The sequence below is a fragment of the Rhinolophus hipposideros genome, assembly GCF_964194185.1.
Source record: "Rhinolophus hipposideros genome assembly, chromosome: 14".
NCBI lineage: Eukaryota > Metazoa > Chordata > Mammalia > Chiroptera > Rhinolophidae > Rhinolophus > Rhinolophus hipposideros.
Window position 1 is genome coordinate 25,769,490 of NC_138060.1, and position 22,411 is coordinate 25,791,900.

Below are 22,411 nucleotides of genomic sequence, written 5' to 3' on the forward strand. Positions count from 1 at the left end.
TTCTTAATGTTAGAAGTTTATGTTTTGTCCTTTTTTTTTCTATTTCAGACTTGCCAGAGAGGCTTGTCTATTTTATCAGTCTTTTCAGAGAACTAGATCCTTGATTTATTTATTAATTCTATAATTATTTTTGTTTTGCTTTCAGATTCATTAATATCTACTTTTACCTTTATTTTTTCCTCTTTTTGTGGAATTTATTTTATTATTATTTTCCTAGCTTCTAGAAATAGGTGCTTAGGTTTTCTTAACATTTTTTAAAATTATAAAGTCTGTATAGACCCATTATAGAAAATTTGTAAAGTATGAAAGTTATAAAGCAGGTAAAGGAGGTATCCATTTTCCTACCACTTCTTCACTTATTTCCTTTCAGTGTTTATTTAATGTGTATTTTAAAACCTCGTTTAATATATAGTAATGTTTCCTGCTTTTATTAATTAACACTGTAAACACTTTCCCATGTCATTAAAAAGGATGTTTATTAGGACTTTTCAAAGGCTTTAGAATTTACTAACATATTCCCCTAAGGTTAAGCATTCATATTGATTCCAATTCTTTACATAAGTATAAGTTTTTACATAACTATAAATTATGTTGCAAAGAACATCTTCGTGATGACATCTTTGTCAGTATTTCAGATTATTTCCTAGGTTTGGTTGCTGGACGTATTTCTTTAGAATAGATTGCTGGAAGTAGGTCAAAGGATGTGAACATTTTAAAGACCCTAGAAACGTTGCCAAATTGCTTTCCAGAAAAATGATACCAGTTTACATTCTCAACCAGTAAAGCAGGTTTTTCACCACCACATCCTCACCTGTAATTTTTTCTTTATTGTAATTTTCTTTGATCTTTGCAGATTAGCCATTTAAACTGTGTAGCATTCCAGGAAGCCAAAAGTGTGAAAGTCCACCCGCATGTAACTAGCCTATGGCATGTTTGTAATGTATCTGGCTTTCTTCCCACTACTCAGCATGTTCCCAGACTGCCGCCCTTGCTATCCACTCAGCATTGCTTTAAGGAATGCAAAAATACTTCAGAAATATTATCCCCAAAACAAGCACAAATGACTTTTGGATTTTCCATACTTTTATTCCCTATCCATGGTAGATTACTTGGCTGATGAAAGTAACTTACAAACTGGATGAGTAGACCAAAAGTTACCAGTGGGCTTTAAAACAAACAGCCAATCTAAACTATGCTTTTGAAAGAATGGATTCTGGCCTTTCTCAACCCTGAAAACAAATCCTGGGTCTTCATTGGTTGTACCCCTAAAATCATCAGTCTAATTGAGTTTCAAGGTCCCTAATAGAAGGATATTGAAATAAGAGAGCAGAATCTTAGCTTTATAGCTAATCATAGCAGAGCTTCTCTTAGATTATTATGCTTATTTATGATCTACTGAAATACACCCCGCCTACCCCCCACAAAACCTCACTGCCCCAAAAGTAGTCATCTTCATTTAGTTGCAACTCTGAGGGTCTCATTCTTTCCCCACCATTAACTAGATCTATGACCTTAGGTGAGTCACTTATCTTTGCTAGGCTTTAGTTTCCATATCTGTAAAACAAAGTAATTGGACTAAGGATTTTAGAGATCCTATCCAACTTTAAAATTATGTGATACTATAAGACTTTATAGGACATGTAATTGAAGTGTATAAAATCATGAAAACTATTTCTGAGAATATAGAATCATCCCCTATATTCTGGATTATTAAGGCTTTTGCCTCTTGGAGAAATAATCCATAATCTTCTACAGTGTTAGACAGTGAGAAATAACTTGTTATTTTTTTTTGAGAAATTAATTCAAGCTTTAAGTGAGTTTTATTATAAAATGAGCTGTTATTTGTACTTAATTATTCCTTAATGGAAAGCAAGGACATTGGGGTCTACTGCTAATTCTTTTCAGACAGCAACATAGACGGTTCTTAGGAGGCTCACCTTCAAATCTCTTTCTTGTGCCTCTGTCAAGTATATAACGAATTAGTCAGAGCCACTCGGACATTTCTCAGTCTCATTACCACAGGAAACCAGGCACTGGGGTATATCATTACTTTGTCTTTTAAAGGAGTTGATGTTCTATTTATCAAAAACTGAATTTGCACAATTCAATTTCTGAAGTTTCCTATGTTTTGAGGTTCTCAAGCTGCTCCAACAGAGATACCCTGTGAAACGCTCATCAGAAACACAGCATGATATACTGTTTCCATACAGGGGTGGGGCGTCAGACACATCACGTTTGTGGACAATGCCAAGATCTCCTACTCCAATCCTGTGAGGCAGCCTCTCTATGAATTTGAAGATTGCCTAGCTGGTGGCAAGCCCAAGGCCCTGGCTGCAGCAGACCGGCTCCAGAGAATATTCCCCGGAGTGGTATGTTACGCAGTTTGGGGACGTCAGAGGTAGTCTCCCACGCCTTTAGTGTTTAAGTCTTGGGGAATGAGGTGGCCCGATGGTATTGGTGAAAGACAGTCAGACATATGTCACTATCATGTGGCTGAGGCTCTGTTTTCTCATCTCAGAGATGGGGGTTAAAACACAAAACAAAATCATGTATTATTGTAAAAATGAAATGAAGAATGTCTGAAAAATGTCTTGTAAGTTATAGAGCATTATCTGACTTTCAGTTGAGAAACTTGGGGTTATGTATATTTTTATATCCTGCCTATTCCAAAGGGATTTATGGTGACTCAGGTATAGGATATTATTTTCTTTTATCACTAGAATATAGAGATAGTTACTTAGAATAGCTTTATGAAATTAAATTGAATGTAAGTCTGTACAGAAGAAAGACTAAATATTTAGCATTTTACTATAGCTGCTTCATGTTTTTGAGTTGGATCATTTACTTTAAAAACACCCGATAATAAGAAACAAGTCTTTCAGCTCATTTGATTCAGAATCTTACTGGTGTTTTTGAGGTCATCCAGCAAAAGGATTCTATATCTTGCATGCTTACTCAGTTTATCTGACGGAGGTTAGATTAGGTGTCTCTGAAACATCTGCTTATACTTAAAGTGCCACAAGAAGCTCTCAGCCCCAGCTAAAAAAAGCCCGCTTTCTCAAAGTTTCTCTGTTTAGTCACTCATTTTTTCATTTTTAGAAGTCTTTGCTTTAGAAGTGACTTTGATAGTTTTGCTCAGTTGAGCTGTGTACCTGAGGAATGTTAAATTCAACAGTATTGATTGAGCACCCACTATGTGCCCAGCTAGGTGCTGGATGCCAAAAGAAATAAGAATGAATGACAGCCCTGTCATTGAGGAACCATACTATTTAGGTTTCTGCTGCAACAGTATTGTGTATCACACATCCCTACATCTCAGTAGCTTACAATGATAAACATTTATTTCGTGCTCACGGGTCTGCAGGTTGGCTGTGGTTTAGCTGCTGGACTGGGCTGGACTCCAGGCTTCGAGTCAGGTTCCAGTCTGCTGTATATGTCATTATTTCAAAATCTAGGCTCAAGGACCAACAGCCATCTAGTCCTGCTCTTCTTACCGTAGAAGGTGGAAGTGTAAAAGTGCTGGTGAAAACTTACCATGCCTATACCTCTTAAAGTCCCAGCTCAGTAATGACACTGCAGTGTTCTCCATCTCCATTGCCAAAGCAAGTCACGGCCACGGCCAAAGTCAGTGGGTTCGGTCAGTACTCTGCCTTCCTAGTGGGAGGCAAAAGTCCTGCAAAGTCATATGGCAAAGGCATGGACATATAATTCTGTTAGAGCGAGGCAGTGGGTAGTTGAGAAGAATAATTCAGTCTATCACTGAAGAGTGTTATGAACTCCCCTTGGGGCCTAGACAGACCTGCCTTTGAATCTGAGCTCTGCCACTTATTTGTTGCCTGAAATTTTGGCTTGCCCAAATCCTAGCCATTGTTTATGAGCCAGTGCAGTTCCTCCTATTTATTTGTTATTATTCTGTTACTTACTTATCAAATATTTAAGGCCTACTATGTGCTAGGGACCGGGGAACAAAACAGACAGAGTTCCCTCTCACCTACTTGGAACTTATAATCTTATGGGTGAGATAGTGTTTAACAACTAATTTCACAAATAATTATAAGTGTAATATGTACACGAAGCAGGAGCTCAGTTGTGTGAGATTGTTTAACAGGAAGCCCTGACCTAGGCTAGACTTCCTTGAGGAAGTTAAGTGCTGAAGGATGAGTGGGAGTTAGCTAGACTAAGGGTGGCAGAGCTGTCTATGCAAACACCTGAGGTAGGGAGCAGCGTGGTATTTCTGTGGAACGGAAAGAAAACCAGGTGGGTGAAGCACGGAGGTCGAGGAAGGCAGACAAGAGGCTGGGGCAGAAGCAAGGGTCACGTCCGGCCCTCAGAGATCAAGGTCAGCTTTTCTTGAAAACATCAGCCCGCCAGGATCGAACCTCTTCCTCAGTACTTATGTCATATTACTCAATTTTCTCTATTGGATTATGAAATCCTTGAGCTCCGGAGCCAGGCCTCGTATACTTCTATCCTCCAAGCCTTATAAGTAAGAATAGGTAATGTACAGAACCCACCAAAGTACGGGTGTAATTCATCAAATTCATGAAAAATACTTGTGAAACTATTTCACTTATTGGTTAGCCAGGCTTACCAGGAAAGAACATTTTCTCTATATGTTCAATTTAGTGTAGTTTTTTTCACTCAGCAAATACTTACCTACCTTAGACCAGGCCGTGACCAAAAGGCTAGTCCTAAGTGAACAAGACATGAACAGAACTGCTCTGCTACTAATACTGTGCCTAATTTGGGGGTTGAATTAATTGAACAGAAAAAAAGTGACCTTTAATAAATTAAATGACTATTTGAGGTCACCTTTTTTTTTTTTTTTTTTTTTAGGTGAGGCAATAAAATGTAGGATTATGAGCCACACTAAAGGCTTTAAAATCCAACTCTGGAAATCTGTTTCCAATCCTGATGAGTAACTGATATTGGATTAGTTCTCCTACCATAAACAATTTTACACCTTGGTAAAATATATGAAATGACTCTCTTTAGACAAGGAACTACAGGCATTGGAAGACTGTAATCCTAGAGAGAAGGGAAAGAAAGATCGTTTGTCCCAACCAATTGCATGAAGGCACTTACTGGCCCGTGCCAGAGCCCATGGGATATTCTTGGTCTTGATGAGCTGAGGAAACTGATAATAAGAGTTCAGAGCAGCTAAGGTAGCTGGAATTTGCAGGCCAGAGTATCAGACATATAGGAGCTATACAGAGAAGAAGTTCTAGAAAACTCTCTAGGCAGCACCTTGAGTCTTTGACTGAATATCAAGTTGTACATGCTCAAGACATGACTCTGTAAGGAAGGCTGGGCAAAAAGCACCACCATCCTGCTGTGAGAATGGAGATATCAGAGCTCCAGCGAGGCGGGGAGATATTGGAGTCCCACCTATTCAGAAGGGACAGACCTCATTGAATACTCTGATCCTTAGGTGATACCCCAGTAAAGCCATAGAACTAAACATAAAAGCTAACACTGCAAAGCCAAAACTGCATAAAAGCTAAGGAGCAAGCAACTTAGTGATCTTGTGATAGGCAGATTTCTTGGGACCTAGTAAATACTGACCATAAGTGAAAAAATGGGTAAGTGAGACTTCATCAAAATCTAAAACTTCTGCTGCTTCTCAAGACGCCATTAAGAGAATGAAAAGGTTAGCCAAAAGCTGAGAAAATATTCATGTATGTATATTTGGCAAACAACTTTTATCTAGAATACATAAACAACTCCCACCACTCAGTAATAAGACAGACAAACCACATTTTAAGGGGCAAAAGACTTGAACAGGCACTTATTTCATAGTGAAGTTCTATAAATGGCCAATGAACACAAAAATGCTCAACATCAGTAGTCACCAGGGAAACATAAATTAAAACCACAAATATATATCCCTCCTCACTCACTAAAATGGCTAAAATTAAAAAGACTGACAATGCTGAGTGTTATCAGGTTGTCGAGTAGCCAGAACTCATAGTTTGCTGGCCAAACTTTGGAAATCAGCCTGGCAGTTTCTCATGAAACTAAACATATACCTACCTAATGAACCCAAAATTCCACTTTTAGATATTTACCTAAGAGAAATGAGAACATGTACCATGTTTCCCTGAAAATAAGACCTAGCCGGACAATCAGCTCTAATATGTCTTTTGGAGCAAAAATTGATATAAGACCCAGTTATATTTTACTATAAGACCGGGTCTTATCTAACATAATATAATATAAGACCCGGTCTTATATGAATTTTTGCTCCAAAAGACACATTAGAGCTGATTTTCCGGCTAGGTGTTATTTTTGGGGAAACACGGTATATACACTAAAAGACTTACACAAGAATGTCCATAATAGCTTTATTCATAAAAGCCAAAATTTAGAAGTAACCCAAATCGCTGTCAATGAGAAAATGAGTAAACAAATTGAGGTACAGTCACACAATAAAAAGGAACGTACTATTGATACTTAATATGGATGAGCCTTAAAAACAAACTGAGCGAAAGAAGCCAAGCACGAACAAGTATATACAGTAGGATACCATGTATATGAGGTTCTAGAATAGGCAAAACTAATCAAGGGTTTACAGAGTCAGAACAGTGGTGGTCCCAGGAGGTGGAGGGAGTAGCAGCGATTGCCTGGGAAGGGGCAGGAGAACGGTTCCGGGGTCATGGAAATGTTCTTTATCCCGATAGGTGTGTGCAGTGGTTAATCTGCACTTTGTCAAAACCCGTTGAACTGTACGCCGCACTCGAGATCTGTGCACTTCATTTTCTGTGAGTTATACCTCACCCTGGCCACACAATTGAATCATCTGGGGAGTTTTAGAAAATACTGATAGCTGCTGGGCCTACTCTGAGAGATTTAATTTAAATGGTCTGGGGAAAAGCCTGGCGTTAGGAATTTGTAAAACTGTCTGGGTGGTTCTAGCGTGCAGCCAAGCTTGAAACCCACTATGTTGAAACTTGCTGAATTCCAGCCTCGGGCATGTGTACCTATAAGGTGGGCCAAGTGCCAGTCCTACAGAGGTTGGCTGGCTGAAATGTTAGTGAGCAGAGAATTATTTACGTTAGCAAAGAGGATGTGGTTGAGGGTCTGTGTTATTCCAAAGGTCAGAATTGGTATTGGGTAATTATGCTTTAATCTTGGTGTCATTACAGTACCTAAGTAATACCCTTTTTGATCAAGTTACCATTTAAAATTCTTTGTCAATTGTAATAAGACAGTAAGTTGTTATGATTATTATCATTATTATTATTGCTATGGCAGTTGCTTTTCTTATTGTTTCTTACAGTATTTGGTGAATGAATGAATGAATGAATGAGGTCCTAAGAGTTGTCTTTGTAGTGTTCTTATTGTTAAAATGTACTTGTTTTGAACCTTTCTTCTTTCTGAAATCCTTTCTGTTTGGCATTCTTTCCTGCATTGCTTACAATATCTTTTTTTCTTTTGCTTTTTAAAAATTGTTGCTGTTGTTACTATTGTCCCTTTCTTGAATCCCAGAGATTAGTTTTAGAGTTCAAGATTAGGAGAAAATAGCTACAATGTACAAAATAGATTTTCCTTTGTAAAAAGACCACTTTCCCTGCCCCCCTGAGCTTCTTTCCCCCAGTAGGTAAGGGGTTTTGGCAAATGAATGAAAAAGCCAATGTTTTCACACACTTGGCTGAGGCCAGCGGTAATAAGGGGATTAAGGTTACTGTTTGTGAATCTAGAACACTTTCTTTTCTGTGGAAAGTTAATGTTCCCAGCTTCATTGGCACCCATATGTCACTCACTGGTAATCTGCCAAGACTCTGTGGGGCCAGCGGAGGGGCAAGTGGTAAATTATAGAGCAGTTCTAAAGCCCCTGTGAAAAATGCTGAGTCCCCCACACTTGAAGGTTGCTGGGCAACTTCTACTTTTGGGCAGGGAATGAGGCTGCACTTCAGCCCCACACTCTGCTGTCGCCCTCCCCATCCCACCTCCTCCCAAATATCTATGCACTCCTAAGGAGATGTTCTGGCCAAAAGAGGGTTTTGTTTTTGAGGGTTGTTTTTTAAAAATTCATATACCCCTAACAAGATTAAGGCAAGACTATTGGAGATGCTATACACTAAGGAAATGGAGGGGAGGATACGTTTGGGAACAAGTAGAAAGTGACAACTTGGCTGGACAGAGAGGATTTGGGCAGGCAGAGTGCATTTTGATGATGTTTCTTGGCTTCAAATTGTAGGAAAAAGCCAGAGATACAGTTTTCTCCAGAGTTCTCCCCACCCACTTTGGAACTAGGATTCATACATGTTTGTTGCTTTATCCAGTCTTAGGGGCCCTGGGATGACAGGCCAAAGAGGTCTGGGGTACAGAGGTGAAGGAGATGGAGGGCACAGGTAGCAAAAGGGAAAAGCTGCATAATCATGCACAGAGAAATTTCTGGGTGCAAGTGACCATGCAGACAAGCTTGTGGCTATGGGGAGATGGGCCTATACCTATACCTCTGCTCCAGACATCCACACATCTGGGTGTTTCCCCAGAATGCCAGAGGGTTCAACATGAGCATCCCGATGCCTGGACATCCAGTGAACTTCTCTGGTGTCACCATGGAACAAGCCCGCAGGGATGTGGAACAACTGGAGCAGCTCATCGAAAGCCATGATGTCATCTTTCTGTTGATGGACACCAGGGAGAGCCGGTGGCTTCCTGCTGTCATTGCAGCGAGCAAGAGAAAGGTAGAATGTGTATATCCTGGGGCTCCTGGCTCTGGTTGTGATTCAGTGTACCATCACTCTAGACGGAGAATTGTCCCCAGGCTGCGCTCCCTCCAGAAAAGAGGTGTGCTTCGTGTGACCTAGTGACCCAGTGCTAAAGGGCTTCCACTGCAGACTGTCTCACCACCATCATCCAACGTACGAAAGTATGATCAAAAATATGGTGAATGTTTAAAAGAAAAACAAAAATTATTACAGTAAAAGGCACATTGCCATTAATCCCCCTCAAAATACTGCTTCTTGCTTCAAACACTCTGATCCCATCGTTCTTGTCACTTCCTGAAGCGGTTCTGGAAGTCCTCTTTCGTGAGTGTCTTTACTTCATCCTCCATCATGACAACGCTCCATGTCACACATCGCTTCTGGTATATGGCACTTTCTGTCAAATAAAAACATTACAGTGTGTCCTCATCCACCTTATTCACCAGATCTGGCACCATGTGACTTCTGGCTCTTCCCCAAAGTTAAAATGATTCAGGACATCAAGGCAGCCACGACAGCACAACTAAAGACACTCAGGAAAGAGGACTTCCAGAACTGCTTCAGAAAGTGGGGAGAATGATGGGATAAGTGTGTTTGAAGCAAGGGGGAGTATTTTGAGGGGGATTAATGGCAATGTGTCTTTTATTGTAATACATTTTTTAAAATGTACACATTCTCCATACTTTTTGATTACACCTCGTAGTAGTTATCCTTTACTAAGCCTTTGAGGTTCTCTACACCGGAAGGGGTACTCTGTTTACACTCAAATGTAAAGAGTACAGATGTAAAGCGTACAAAGACTTTGTCTTGTTCACTACTATTTGGTCCACAGTTTTGATGGTTAAATAAATCATGTTACACACATAGGGAATAGAATAACAGGCAGCCATTCATGGTTGTTTTAAAAGAATTTTAATAACATGGAAAATAACACATTGTGTTAATTAATCAAGATACAATATTGTATATATTTTATATCAATTATGTTTTTATATATAAACATTTATATCTAGGTCTGTTTGGGGAGAGGGGGCAAGAAAAAGGGAGGAAGGGAGGGAAGGAAGGGGAGAGAAGGGAAGAAAATAACAGGAAGAAATACCCCAAGCTATTAATAGTCATGGTTTGGGCTGTGGTGTTGTGAGTGATTTTTGTATTGTTTTTTTCTGGTATGATTTTTCTTTATTTTTGCAGTGGTTTTTATATATTTTGGTATAATCAGAAATTTGGAAGAATAAGTTAAATTACAACTAAGAAAACTTATAGTGTCAATGAAAAAAAGAAAACTGTCCTTAAATATCTGGAGGGTGAATTGTATAGGATGTGAATTATATATCAACAAAGCTGTTATGAAAAAATCTACACAGACATGGCAGATGACCAAATATGAAATTATTAATGGCTTAAAATGCAAGTGTCTGTCTCTTAACTCTGGTCTTTTATCCCTTGAAACCCACAGCTAGTCATCAATGCTGCCTTGGGATTTGACACATTTGTTGTCATGAGACACGGCCTGAAGAAACCTAAACCACAGGGGGCTGGGGACTTGTGTCCCAGCCACCCTGTGGTACCTGCCGACCTGGGCTCGTCGCTTTTTGCCAACATCCCTGGTTACAAACTTGGCTGCTATTTCTGCAATGATGTAGTGGCCCCGGGAGATGTAAGTGGGTTTCTTTATGGTTCCAAATATTTCCTACAGCCATCTTGCCCACTAGGATGGAGAGGCTGAGCTCTTTCCTTTGTGACTATTTAAAAATTGTCTTTCAATAGAGAAAAGAATTCTCTAGTTTGGGGGGTGGCATCATGCCCCTATGAGCCAGGATTGGCATCATCGGCTGTGTGTAGTTGTTCCCTGTTCACCAATAAAAATGCAGCAACAAACCATTTTTGTGCAAAAGCTCAGCAAGGAAACTGCAGGATAGACTGATCCCTGGAAACGATCAGCACAGTCTCCTACATGTATGTTAGTGAGGAGAGCATTAAATGGGGAGGCTGAAGACCCAGATTCCAGTCTGGGCTTGGACACTGCCTCACGGGGTAATTCCAGTTAAGTCTCTTAGGCTCCCTGTGTTGCTACAGAATGGGGCTGGGGCCCATGACCTGGCCAGATTTAGCAAAGAAAAATACAGGATTCCTGCTAACTTTGAATTGCAGGCAAATAACGAGTAGTGTTTTAGTACCACATAAGTATGTCCCATGCAATGTTTGAGACCTGCTTATATTAAAATTATTCATTGTTTATCGAAAATTCAAATTTACCTGTGGGCATCTTGTACCTTATCTGCCAACTCCAGTAGGGGAGGGAAGAATACGTTTTCTGACAGTGCAAGGTGGTCAAGTGTGAAAGTGCTCTGACCAGCAAGCACTACACTGTCAAATTAAGATGTGATAGTGGGAACGCCCCCTGCCAGGCAGCCTGTAGGAACCGTCTTTTATCAGAACAGATCATCGCTTCTAGTGAAACGAAGCAGAGTTATTTTCTGTATCCTCCACTCCATTTTCTCCTTCTTTTAAAACTTGGTCCTTAGTAACTCATACCTGTTTTGGATGACTGGCTTTTATGCCTCACAGTGTAAAGAAAAAAAGAGAAATATTCTCTTAGGTAAAGAAGGATGGCTTTATGATCTCCATCGTGGTGTTATAATACATAGCTGGTCCTGTTATTTCCTTATTAACAACTAATAGGATTAAGGGTCATTTGCAATAAAGGTACATCTGTTCATCAGGTCAAAATTGCAGAGTCAAAATTATCACTAACAATCCCTTAATTTGCCAAGAGTTGGAAGATTAGAATTTCTTTGGTTGAACTAATGAAGGCTTACGTTTGGAGCCATGCTGCAGCAAAAATATTTGTATTTAAGCCCTGGGATCACAAGATGCCCATACTGTGAGAGGCACAGAGGAGCTGAGCACTGCAGGAATAGCAAATTATTGCTCCCATCTTACTCGGAGGAATTATTTCCATTAAAATAGCAGGACAGAATCATTTGTGCTTACCAAATCATTATTTCTCTCTGTGGCTCTTTTTCGACGACCACGCACAGTAGAGTAGAATTGAGTCAGTTAAAAGGGCGCCTGATACAACTCCATATATGAGGCAGCTAAACCCCCAATCTTTCATTTGTTTATAACTGCTAATCCTTTTTAGCACGTTACCTCATTTGGTTCCCTAAACGGTATATTTTGTTTTTCTTGGTACTTGCAAGAAATGATATTATATGAGGCTGAATGTTCTTCGCTAGCAGCGAGCATTTAGTTATGTTGGGTAGCTATAGCATGGGGAAGTTCATGCTTTAGACAACTAGAGTTGAGTGGAATTAGAACTTTGAGCACATGTCAATGATTGTCTCTCTGTAGTCAACCAGAGACCGGACCTTGGACCAGCAGTGCACTGTGAGCCGTCCAGGACTGGCCATGATTGCAGGAGCTCTGGCAGTGGAATTGATGGTTTCTGTTTTGCAGCATCCAGAAGGGTGAGTTTGCTGTTTAGAGATGGGTATTCAAACAAAGAAAGCTTTGTGTCTCCCTTGGCCTTTTCTCAGTCTGACTCTCCTGAGAATTGTGTTGCTCTTTCTGTCCTCAAAGAAAACAAAAACAAAAACCAATACTAAAAAACTTGGTCTGATTCTTGGCCTGGGACATCTATGTCATGTGATCTTTGGGTTACATCTCTGCATCCTTTTGGAATTGAAGTCTCTTAGAGTTAGTGACTGATGATATGGAAGAATAAAAATTTTGGTAGGGGGCCTTAGGACCTTCATGCTTTTATTCTGTTAGTAAGTTTTGATCTCCTTAGCTCCGAACATGTATAAGGCAGCACATGAATTACGTATGATAGAAATTGCATTTGGCTGTATGTAGCAGAGATCCGTCTTCAGTGACTTAGCCAAATGGGGCTTTCTTATGCAGCCAGAAGCCGGAAGGTGGGCAGTCCAGGGCGAATACGAAGGCTTCGGGGACTCGAGTTCTTTCTCGTCATTCACTCAGCCCCTCGTAGCTTTCTTCCTTATGCTTCTCTCTTTGTGGTCACAAGATGAGTGCTCTGCCTCCGATGTTGCTTGTGTGTTACAGTTAAGAAGAAAGGAATGATCAAACTGTAAAAGTTGTGCTCAGCTGGGGCTTGCCCACTTCTTAAAGAACTTTCCTGGAAGACTTACCCATTGATTATAGCTTCTGTATCACATGACCTTGCACTCCTAGTTGCAGGGAAGACTGACGAATATATTAGGTTTGTGCAAAAGTAATTGCGGTTTAAAAGGTTAAAAATAATTGCAAAAACCACAATTATTTTTGCACCAACCTAATAGTTGCTTTGGCTAGGCACATTGCCTCTCTGAATAAAACTGCGATAAGACAGAAGTAGAGAATGGATGTTGGGTAGGCAAACAGCAGTGTCTGCACACTCATTTTCTAAAAAAGCTGTATATATTTTAAACCCCAGAAAATATTATTGTTATGTTGTTGGCATTCATTCAGTTTTACTAACATTTTCCTTTTTGTTACTTTTCATTTCTTTCTATATCTTCAACCTTCCAGCCAAGGGCATTTTCCTTCTGCCTGAAGAACAATACCCTTTATTCCTTTCTTTAAAAATGCTAGTGACAAAGATATTTGTTTGTCTGAAAATATCTTTGTTTTATCTTCACTATTGAAATATATTTTTGCTGTGTATAAAATTCTAGGTTTGAGGTAATTCTCTTTCAACACATTGAAAGTATAATCTTATTGTCTCTGCCTGCCTTTATGTTCCTTAAGGAACTGTGTGTTATCTCATTGCTGCTCCTTTGATACAATTTTTCTTCCTCTTCCCCTCCCCCCAGTTGCTTTTAAGATTTTTCTCATTGTTATTGATATTCAAAGTAGTACTATGATGTATTAATATCTATTGTGTTTATTCTGATCGTGCTTTCTATTGCTTCTGGTGTTTTTCATCTGTTGTGGAAAATTCTCAGCCTTTATCTGTTAAAATATTGCTCCTGCCCCTTTCTCTTATGCTTCTTACCTTTTGAGTCTCTGATTGCCCCTTACTAGTTAGAATCAACCTATGCTCTCTCCTGTGATTTTCATCAGTTTGTCTTTTCTTGCTTTGGTCTGGCTTATCTTCCAGTTTACTAATTCTCACTTCTTCTGTTTCTAATATGTGTGAAAACGATCCATTGGGTTTTTAATTTCATAATTAAATGTTTTGGTTCTAGAATTTTTGTTTGACCTTACTGTACGCATTTCCTGTTTTCTGCTAAAATTCAGAATTTGGTCCTTTTCATTCCTTGAATACATTCAATCGTATTTTCCTTTTAAGTCCTTATCAGATATTTCTATTATCTGGATCTCCTATGGGTCTTTTCTTATTGTCCATTGTTTTTCTTGGTTTTTATATATATATAGTCTTCTCATATACCTGGTGGTTTTTTTTAAACAAATTGAAACATATATGAAAGGAAATATATACATAAAATAATAAACTCCCTTGTATATACCAACGGGCTTCAACAATTTACAACACATGGTGAACCATCATTTATCTATACTACTGTCAACATTTTCTCCTCCCACTGGCTTATTTTACAGCAAATTCAAGACGTAGCATTTCATTCATAAAAATTTATCTTTTTAGAATGTATTGCTACTATTTTAACATGTAAAAACAAATTAAAGGCAATTCCTTAATATCATTCAGTATAGTATTTAAATTTCCCCAATTCCCTGAACCTGCTTGGTTATTTTTGACTGAGTACTAGAGATTATATATGAAAACTTAAAAAGATGATGTGATTTACATTTCCTTCTGGCACACTGCTAGGCCAAGGGTACTATCAATCCTAGAATAACTAAATACAATTAGGATTTGTCTATTTCTGGTTCACCCTTGCTCTGAGGATGTAGCTCCCCATGGTCCCAGCTCAAAGCCTGTGATATTTTCCATGGCTTCTGCTTCTTGGTAGACCTCACACTGTAGTTTTTCCCTCCAACCCCATGAGTTTGTCAGTGTCACTGTTTAGCTTCTGATCCTATGCCCACTGCTTTTGGAGGTTGGCAGTCACTTGATGGAAGAACGCTTCTCTTGCAAATACCTGGTTTACCTTTGTATGCTTGTCTCCTCTCACAGACCTTGGTTCTATAATTCTTCCCTACCTTGGTAGCTCTCTGATGCTTTCAAACAAAAGTTTGTTTTACTTTGTCTTTCCTATTTGTTCTCAATTGAAGGCTTGGTCTTGACTACCTAGTCTACCGTTTTTAAAATACTACTTTTAAAAATACCAATTTCAAAAATCTCTTAATTTAATAAGCACTTATAGTGTAGTAGGTTTGCATGTGAGAGGAAAGAAATGAGTGGGCTGGTGTTTTTTGTTTCAACTTGACTTTCGGTCTTTAGTCTATATGTTTAACATGTTATATATACGTTATGTTAAAGTTACAAAAATGATCACATTTGTGATCTGGACACCCTACCTTCTCTAAGCAAGGAGAAGATCTTACTTTATCACTTACAATACAACGACTTCATCTTGTAATAAATAGAAGTGAGACAAAGGTTAAATTTATTTTTAAAATAGAGTCAGTAATTTAAAAAAGAAGGAAGGAAGAGAAGAGAAAAGTAAAGAAAAGGAAAGGAAACAAATAAAAAAAAAGAAAGACATTAGATAATGTAAGGTTCTCTCAATATCTGCCTGAGACTATGCTGTCAAATGTCAGATGGTGAAGACAGACTAAAATCAAACAAATATTTACACCTGAGCATATGACAAATACACTAGATTTTATTTTTCAAACAGTTCTAAGCACTTTACAAATATTAACTCATTTAATCCTCAAAACAAACCTATTAGGAAAGCACTGTTATTAGTCCAATGTTTGATGAGAAATTGAGACATAAAGAGGATAAGTAAGAAGCTGAAATAGCTGCTGAAGTGGTAGAGCTGGGCTTTAGCTCAGCCAGTTTGGCTCCAAACTGTTTTTAAAATGATTCTGCTATGCTGTTTATAATACAGACAGAGAGAATTGAATTTTTGAAGGATTTATTTTCCAATTCTCAGAAATTAACATGAATGTTCTATTTATCGTGTGACTCAGTTTTTTAACACAGTTGAAAAGATAGTCTCTATACACTGTTGGTAGCGTATGTAACTAGTATGGATACTCCAGAATTAAATGAAAACAAGCAGCTTTTTTTGTGTTCCACTCATCTCTGCCATCCCTCTTGCCTGTCCCTGCCATCTAAGTTTAGTGTGGCCACCTTATAAGAAGCATCAGGAAGAAAATCCTGGAGAGCGGATTCTGTGAGTCCTGACACTGACTGTCTTCCATTTTTGCCCCGGTTATAGGCTGGCACCAGGTCCTGTGCCATGCGTCTTCTGTGCCAAGGAAACACCACACCATTTTTCAGGAAGATATGTATTCATTCCCCTGCCCAATGAGTTCCTCACTTTTCTTTCTCCTTCCTCCATTGTGGTAGCATTTATTTCACCTCAGCAAGTTAAGGTTGGAAAATTTTCCATTTCAAATTCCAATATGAAAGTGTGCTGTGGTGTTTTACTGAGTGAGGGACTTACCATGTGCCAGACATTGCACTCGGCAGTTTGTCTAACTCATTCCAAAGTGTATGCCTCACAGCCATCTTATTCCTGTTTTATAGATGAGGGACCTGAAACATCGAGAAGTTAAGCAACTCGCCTATGGTCACAAGCTCGGGTCTTTCTGACCCTAAAACGCAGGCATTGTTGTAGTACTCTTCTGCCTTCCCTAACAGGGAAGTGGGTTTCTTGCTGGCTCAGGCCTCCTAGCAAGGGGCATTTTGCTTATCCTTATAAATCTTCCACAGACTGCCGCCAGCTCATCCTCACGTATGTTAAACATGAGCTGCTCTCATTGTTTCCTTTTCTCAGGGGCTACGCCATTGCCAGCAGCAGTGACGACCGCATGAATGAGCCTCCAACCTCTCTTGGGCTTGTGCCTCACCAGGTTAGTGATTTGGAAACGAAATCCCAACTCTGGACCTGATCCCAGTGATACAAGGGAAAGCATTTGGGGTCACTTTACATGCCATTAGCCCAGCCCACCTCTTCTCCACCTTACTTCACCCTCCAGCAGCCCTGGAATTTCAGCGGGACCACTTTGTGACCACCTAGAAGGTATCCCATTTAGCTGGCCCATGACAAGAAGAAATCATGGACAAGCAGCATTACTCAGAGTCTCTGATGCCTTTAGTGTGTAGATTAGAGGTCTCATAATAAAGGAGAAAAAGAAAGAATGGGCTTGGGAATCAGCCAGCCAGAAGTTTAAATCCCATGGAGTTATTAAGATGGCCTTCCTTGGCCATCTTCTGTGAGCCTCAAGTTTTCTTATCTATAAGATGGAGACAATATACTGACCTCATTGCAGAGATTAGGGATAAAATATAAAAAGCATTCAGCAAGAGGGACTGGACTGTCACCGCCCCTCAATAAATATGATGCCTGCTATGTTTGTTGCTATTGCTTGTTATTATTATTACTGATTCCCTAGCGAAATATAAAGCCTTTATAGGTATGCCTGCGAAAACCATTAGAAGTGTGCAGTGTCAACAAAAAGTGGGGTGTCTTTTTAGAAAACTAATCTGAAGCATCCTAAGGAAGGTCCATTCCATTGAAAGTGAAAAAGGAAAAGAAGAGTGGAACGAAAATTTAGAATTCATGTTTCTAAATTTTTCTTACTCTATGTGTGTTCGAGTAAAGAGGTTTTCTAGTCTTTTTGGGAACCATTTCTCTAGGTTCTGTACATGCATGTCCATCTGTAACCGGAAGCCTGTCTTGGTGCGTGGTGACAGTGCCCAAGAGTCCTGCCTGGGGATTTGTGGGGCAGATTCACAGATGAGTGCAGAGAGCAGAGACTCACTGGATCACATCCGCGTCTCTCTGCCTCCCCACCACCCACCTCCTGCCACCTAGGAAAGCCCTGTCATTTCCCCATTGAGGATGAGAATCAGAAGGGGGGAAATTACTTAGGTCACAGAGAAAGAAAGTGGATGAGTCACAATCCAGACCTAAATGTGGCCCTCTGGCCAGTGAGTGCTCTTTCTGAGATTTTGTGAGTAGACAGACTCCTGGCCTGCACGTTGGGAGAATTAGCTTCGAATTGCTACTGCAGATACACCAAGTCGCCCTCCATAGACCTGGTGTTAGATCCCCTACCCTCCCCAAACCTCAGTTTTCCATATCAGTAAAAGCAGGTGCTTTACCTTGTGTCCAGGGCTATACCTGTGACGAGGCTTTGTAAACCATGAAACACTGCAAATGTGACCTTTCCAGCCTGTCTCTCAAATGTGGCATTTGTTTGATATGAATGTGTTAATCTTTTCTACAGAAACATTTCAAGTAGGACCCAACTGACACTGTAATAACTCCATCATAAAGAAGCAGTCCTCCAGAGCTGACCTCTGCTTTGTAGCCTCTCTTGTCTCATTCAAGTCCCCACCCTCTTCCCTTTTTCACATCGCCTTCCCTTTTTTTCTGACCTTGAGATGTGCCCTCATCTCCTTTACAGACTTCATACTGAGAGGGGCCATAATTAAATTTTCAGTCATGCTCCTGCACTGGTTTCCTTCTTTAAGTCCTTTATGTTAAATTACCGCAGTTGTAGTTTTCTCAGTGTTGAGGCCAGAGGGCAAAACAGTCTTTTTATAGAAGGGTCCAGTGTCAAAATGCATGTGCCCCTGTTTTTAAAGTACTATGGCAACTAATCCCTCTCAGTGTTACTTATCCCCATTGAGCCTTGCAATTGTTTGTCATTCATCAACTCTTCTAGTTCTTCCTCCTCTTTTTCAAATGTCTGAAGGATTATTTTGGTTGTTGGCCATCTCTTCATTTGTCCTTTTCAAAGGCTGAAGAATAACGCAGCCATATATGGGAAAAGCCCAGTGCGTGTGTGATTACTTGCTTACATTATTTCAAGTTTCAAGCCTTTATTTTTAGCTGCTTTCTAAAAAAGAAAGTGGAGAAAGAGCTTTAAAATTATTAATCAGAGTTGTGTAGTCCCTATTTATAACCTTTAAATTTCTTCTTTTAAAGTGGAGTGAGTCCATTTATGCAACCGTGTTTTGATTAGGAGAACATCGTTTCCACAAAAAGCACTGTGCTCTGTTGCAGCGCCTTGTTGCAGACTCAGCACTTCTCTCCTCCTCTCCGAGACAAATGGTTTCCTGTTGGAGAGGAACTCCATCAACCCCTTTGTGTGCTTTGTATACAAAGAATGGCCAGTGACATTCCTTGGGATCATTTTTTTCCTCAGTTCCCCAAAGGAGAGTGTTTATTAACTGGCCCTTGTGGAATGAGATGTAGTAGAGAAGTGATAGTCCTTGGACAGTGAACCCCAAGGCCCCCCACCAGCAACTCATTGTGTAACCCGGAGAAAGTTGCTTAACTTCGCCTGCGCTCCCAGTGTCTCTGCTCTCCTGAGCTTCAGACCTGGGAGACCTAAGGATTACTTTGTCCATCTCTCTGTGGGACCACAGGCAGAATTTGGCCCATCCAGAGATTGGCCAAGTGCAGGAAACGGCTGCAGGCCCTGAAACATGACAATGAATTAGGCCCTGAAATTCAGTGATATTCAGACTGGGAAAAGAAAAACAACAACAACAACAACAACAACAACAAAAAACCCACAAACACACACATGCACACAACTTTTTATTGAATTTGAAAACCGTGAAAAAACCATTTGAAATAGGCTTATGTGTGTGTTCTTTTTTAAAAATCTCTGGTGCAAACAACCATGGGTGGGATTCTGCAGGCAGGCAACAGCATGTAGGTATAAGCCACTTCCTGTCTATAGAGTGATTTTTAAAAAAATTTAAGTCATCCTTTTATTGATGTATAAATGGCATGCTGATAATGTCACCAGTCCTTAAGTACACATCTTGAATTATCACAAAATGAACGAACACACTTACGTACCCAGCAGACAGATCAAAATAAAATGGTACCGGGCATCCCCAAAGCCCCTCTATGCTTCTTTTAATTATTTTTGCCTCCTTTCTACACAGAGGCAAGCATCTCTTGACTCGTAATACCATGGGAGACTTTGTCTAATTTTGGACTTGCTGTCAATTAAATCATATAGTATATACTCTCTGGAGTCTGAATTCTTCTGTAGAGAGAACTTTTTCATTGTAGATCGTAGCATGGTATTGTTCTCTCTGCTTCCCAACAACTGGATGTTCCATTAAAAAAAAATAAAAATGTTATCTTTTCCTGGCTCCTGGGTGGTGGCTGAGTTCTGTAAGGCCAAACCCTTTTTCATGGTTCTTTGATGAGAGGCACAGTTCAAGAGCTATAAAATGTATAGGCCACCCCTGCTGTCTTTAGGAAGTTGGTTTGCAGGCTGGTGAGATATTCTGAATGTGACAGCAAATTAGCTGCCTGTGGAGCTTGCTGATCATTTGGCTGGACAGGCTGGACATACCTTAAAGAATGAAAAGCAAGGTGGTCATTCAAACATGACAATCGTTAATATAGCAGTCCTGCTTTTATCCCACTTTGTGGAGCAGGCAGTTCATGTCTTTTGTTTTGGGCGAATGTACTCTGGGTTCTCAAGTACAGATGAATAAAGACCCTGAATGTGTATGCTCTTCCTAGGGGTTTAGACGTGCCAGCCCCATGGTTCTCTCAGGCTCTTGAATTCTTGCTTTTACTTACTCTCAGAAAAGTAGAACAAAGTCCGAACTAGGACAAGACCCTGGGAGGGTCCTGGCCTGGGAAATCTCTAAGTGAGACAAATGCTGAGATAGAGCTAGGTCTCTAGCCAGGCCTTGGACTGCTGTTTATTTGGCCTGTCTGCACAGACTGTGCCCAACAAATCCTCGCTTAGCTTTTAATAAGGTCTCTTTACTGTGCTCAGAAATGCTTATCGCAGTGTGTGTCTAGAAGAAGGGGGTTAAGAAGATAAGCAATAAGAGCATATTTCCTGAGATTTAGCACAAGAAAAGCAATCTCCATCCTCCTCTGTCCTGTACCACTCAGATTGATGACTATGGAAATGGTAGGAAAAACGAGCAGTCCAAATGTCTACTGTTTGACCATATCAGTAGCTGTGGTTTGTGATCTACTCACCCTCCCTCACTCCATTCAACCGTCCTTTCAACAGATGATTCCCAACCCTGACTTGATGCGAAGCACCTTTTGGTTCAGACAAGTGAAGTAATCGGCACAAGATCACCCAATGTTTAGTTCCATTTGCTTTTGGAGTCTTTTGAAGGTGATAGATACACCCCAAGCCATGTGGATGTGGTGGAGTCTGTTCTAGTGGGGCGGTGCCTGAATAGAAGAAGGGATCTGGGTACAAGACCTGACAATGTCTGGGCTTCCTGTGTGAGACCCTAGAAGAAAAGAGTGGGACTCCCTTTGCTCGGTACACAAAGGAGGGGATCAATTATACTGTCAGAGTTCAAAAGCATCTTAGAGAGCATCTCTTGTCCTACGAGGAGGTGGGTATGACTATTAGTTGAAGGGTGTTGCTTGTGCCCCATGAGTTCTGCTCACCTGATGAGGCTGTCCTGTTTGAGAGGTCCCACGTGTGAGGCAGCCTGAAGGCTGTGTCTGTGATCACATAGATCTGATTAGAATCCCAGATTTGCCTCTTCATTTCATTTTCATCCATTCATTCATTAGCTCATTTTACAAAAGGATTTGAAGCAGCTCTTGCCATTTACAGTTCATATAAAATATGAACTTCATATTTTATATCAGTAAAATGGCGATAATCATAATAAATTCCTGAAATACATGTACAGATTAAATTACATGACATTGACTAAGCACTGACACATTTCTGAGCACATAAGAGACACTTGTCAGTGTTCATTTTATCTTTCACTTAATTAAAATGGTAAAATGGCAGCTCATCTACTCTCCTATAAAGAAAGCTACAAAGAATCTCTTAAAGCTCTGGAAGCAGTGAGTGAGTAGGAAAGGCAGTATTTTTCTAAGGATGATGCTGGCTCCTTGCCAGCTTACTTCTTCTGTCCCTTGGTGACTCCAGTTCGATAACAAGAAGTGGGTCAGTGATGGTAGCTAAAGCTATTGTGTGAAACAAAGACCACTGTGGTGTGTCTGGGGTTTTGCAATTGCTAAACTCTCTATTTTGGCATAGAATTTGATTAAGACTCTTTTCAACATCCAAGAACGATCTGGAGCTAGTTTTTATTTATGCAAACTCCAAGCTCTAGAAATATTGCCAGGCCTGCTGGAAACTGATGTGAAGTTAAAGCAGCAGTTTCCAGTTATGGCTGCGAATGTGCCTTCTCAGAATGGCTGTTTGTCTCTGGGCATTGGGTCTTCACTTCCCATCAAGGCAAGGCAGGCTTAGAGCTCAAGTGGATCTTACTTAACTGAGGGGTAAACACCAGAACGGAAGGTACCCCTCCTATTCCTGATTGATTGATTTTGTAGCCAGCTGGGCATAATCCACTAAAGATAGTTTAATCTACCCAGACCCCGATAGCAGCCATCTAAATACTGAGTTTTTGTTTGCGGGGGGAATATTTCTTTTAAATTCCTCTGGCCTTCTCTTTCCTTTCTTTTCTTTTTACCTCCTCCTTGCTTTTCAGCTTTCTTCCCCCAGACTTTGGAGTCAGAAAGAGCAGAACTGAGTTTCCCGGCTTTGCCTCTTGATAGCTATGGAATCTTGGGCAAGCTATGCCACTTCCCCGAGCCTCGATTTCTTTATCT

At 40.1% G+C, this 22,411-nt stretch overlaps 1 protein-coding gene across 14 annotated transcripts in view; it reads left to right on the top strand.

Moving 5' to 3' along the window:
* ATG7 (autophagy related 7) overlaps nt 1-22,411 on the top strand; it is a 220,902-nt gene that overhangs the window by 53,191 nt on the left and 145,300 nt on the right. For all 14 annotated transcript variants that reach the window (XM_081072631.1, XM_081072636.1, XM_081072637.1 and 11 more), the window contains 5 exons: nt 2,211-2,369; nt 8,499-8,693; nt 10,171-10,371; nt 12,069-12,184; nt 16,595-16,670. In XM_081072631.1, the coding sequence (XP_080928757.1) occupies nt 2,211-2,369; nt 8,499-8,693; nt 10,171-10,371; nt 12,069-12,184; nt 16,595-16,670 (747 nt within the window). The remainder of the gene's footprint in view (nt 1-2,210; nt 2,370-8,498; nt 8,694-10,170; nt 10,372-12,068; nt 12,185-16,594; nt 16,671-22,411) is intronic.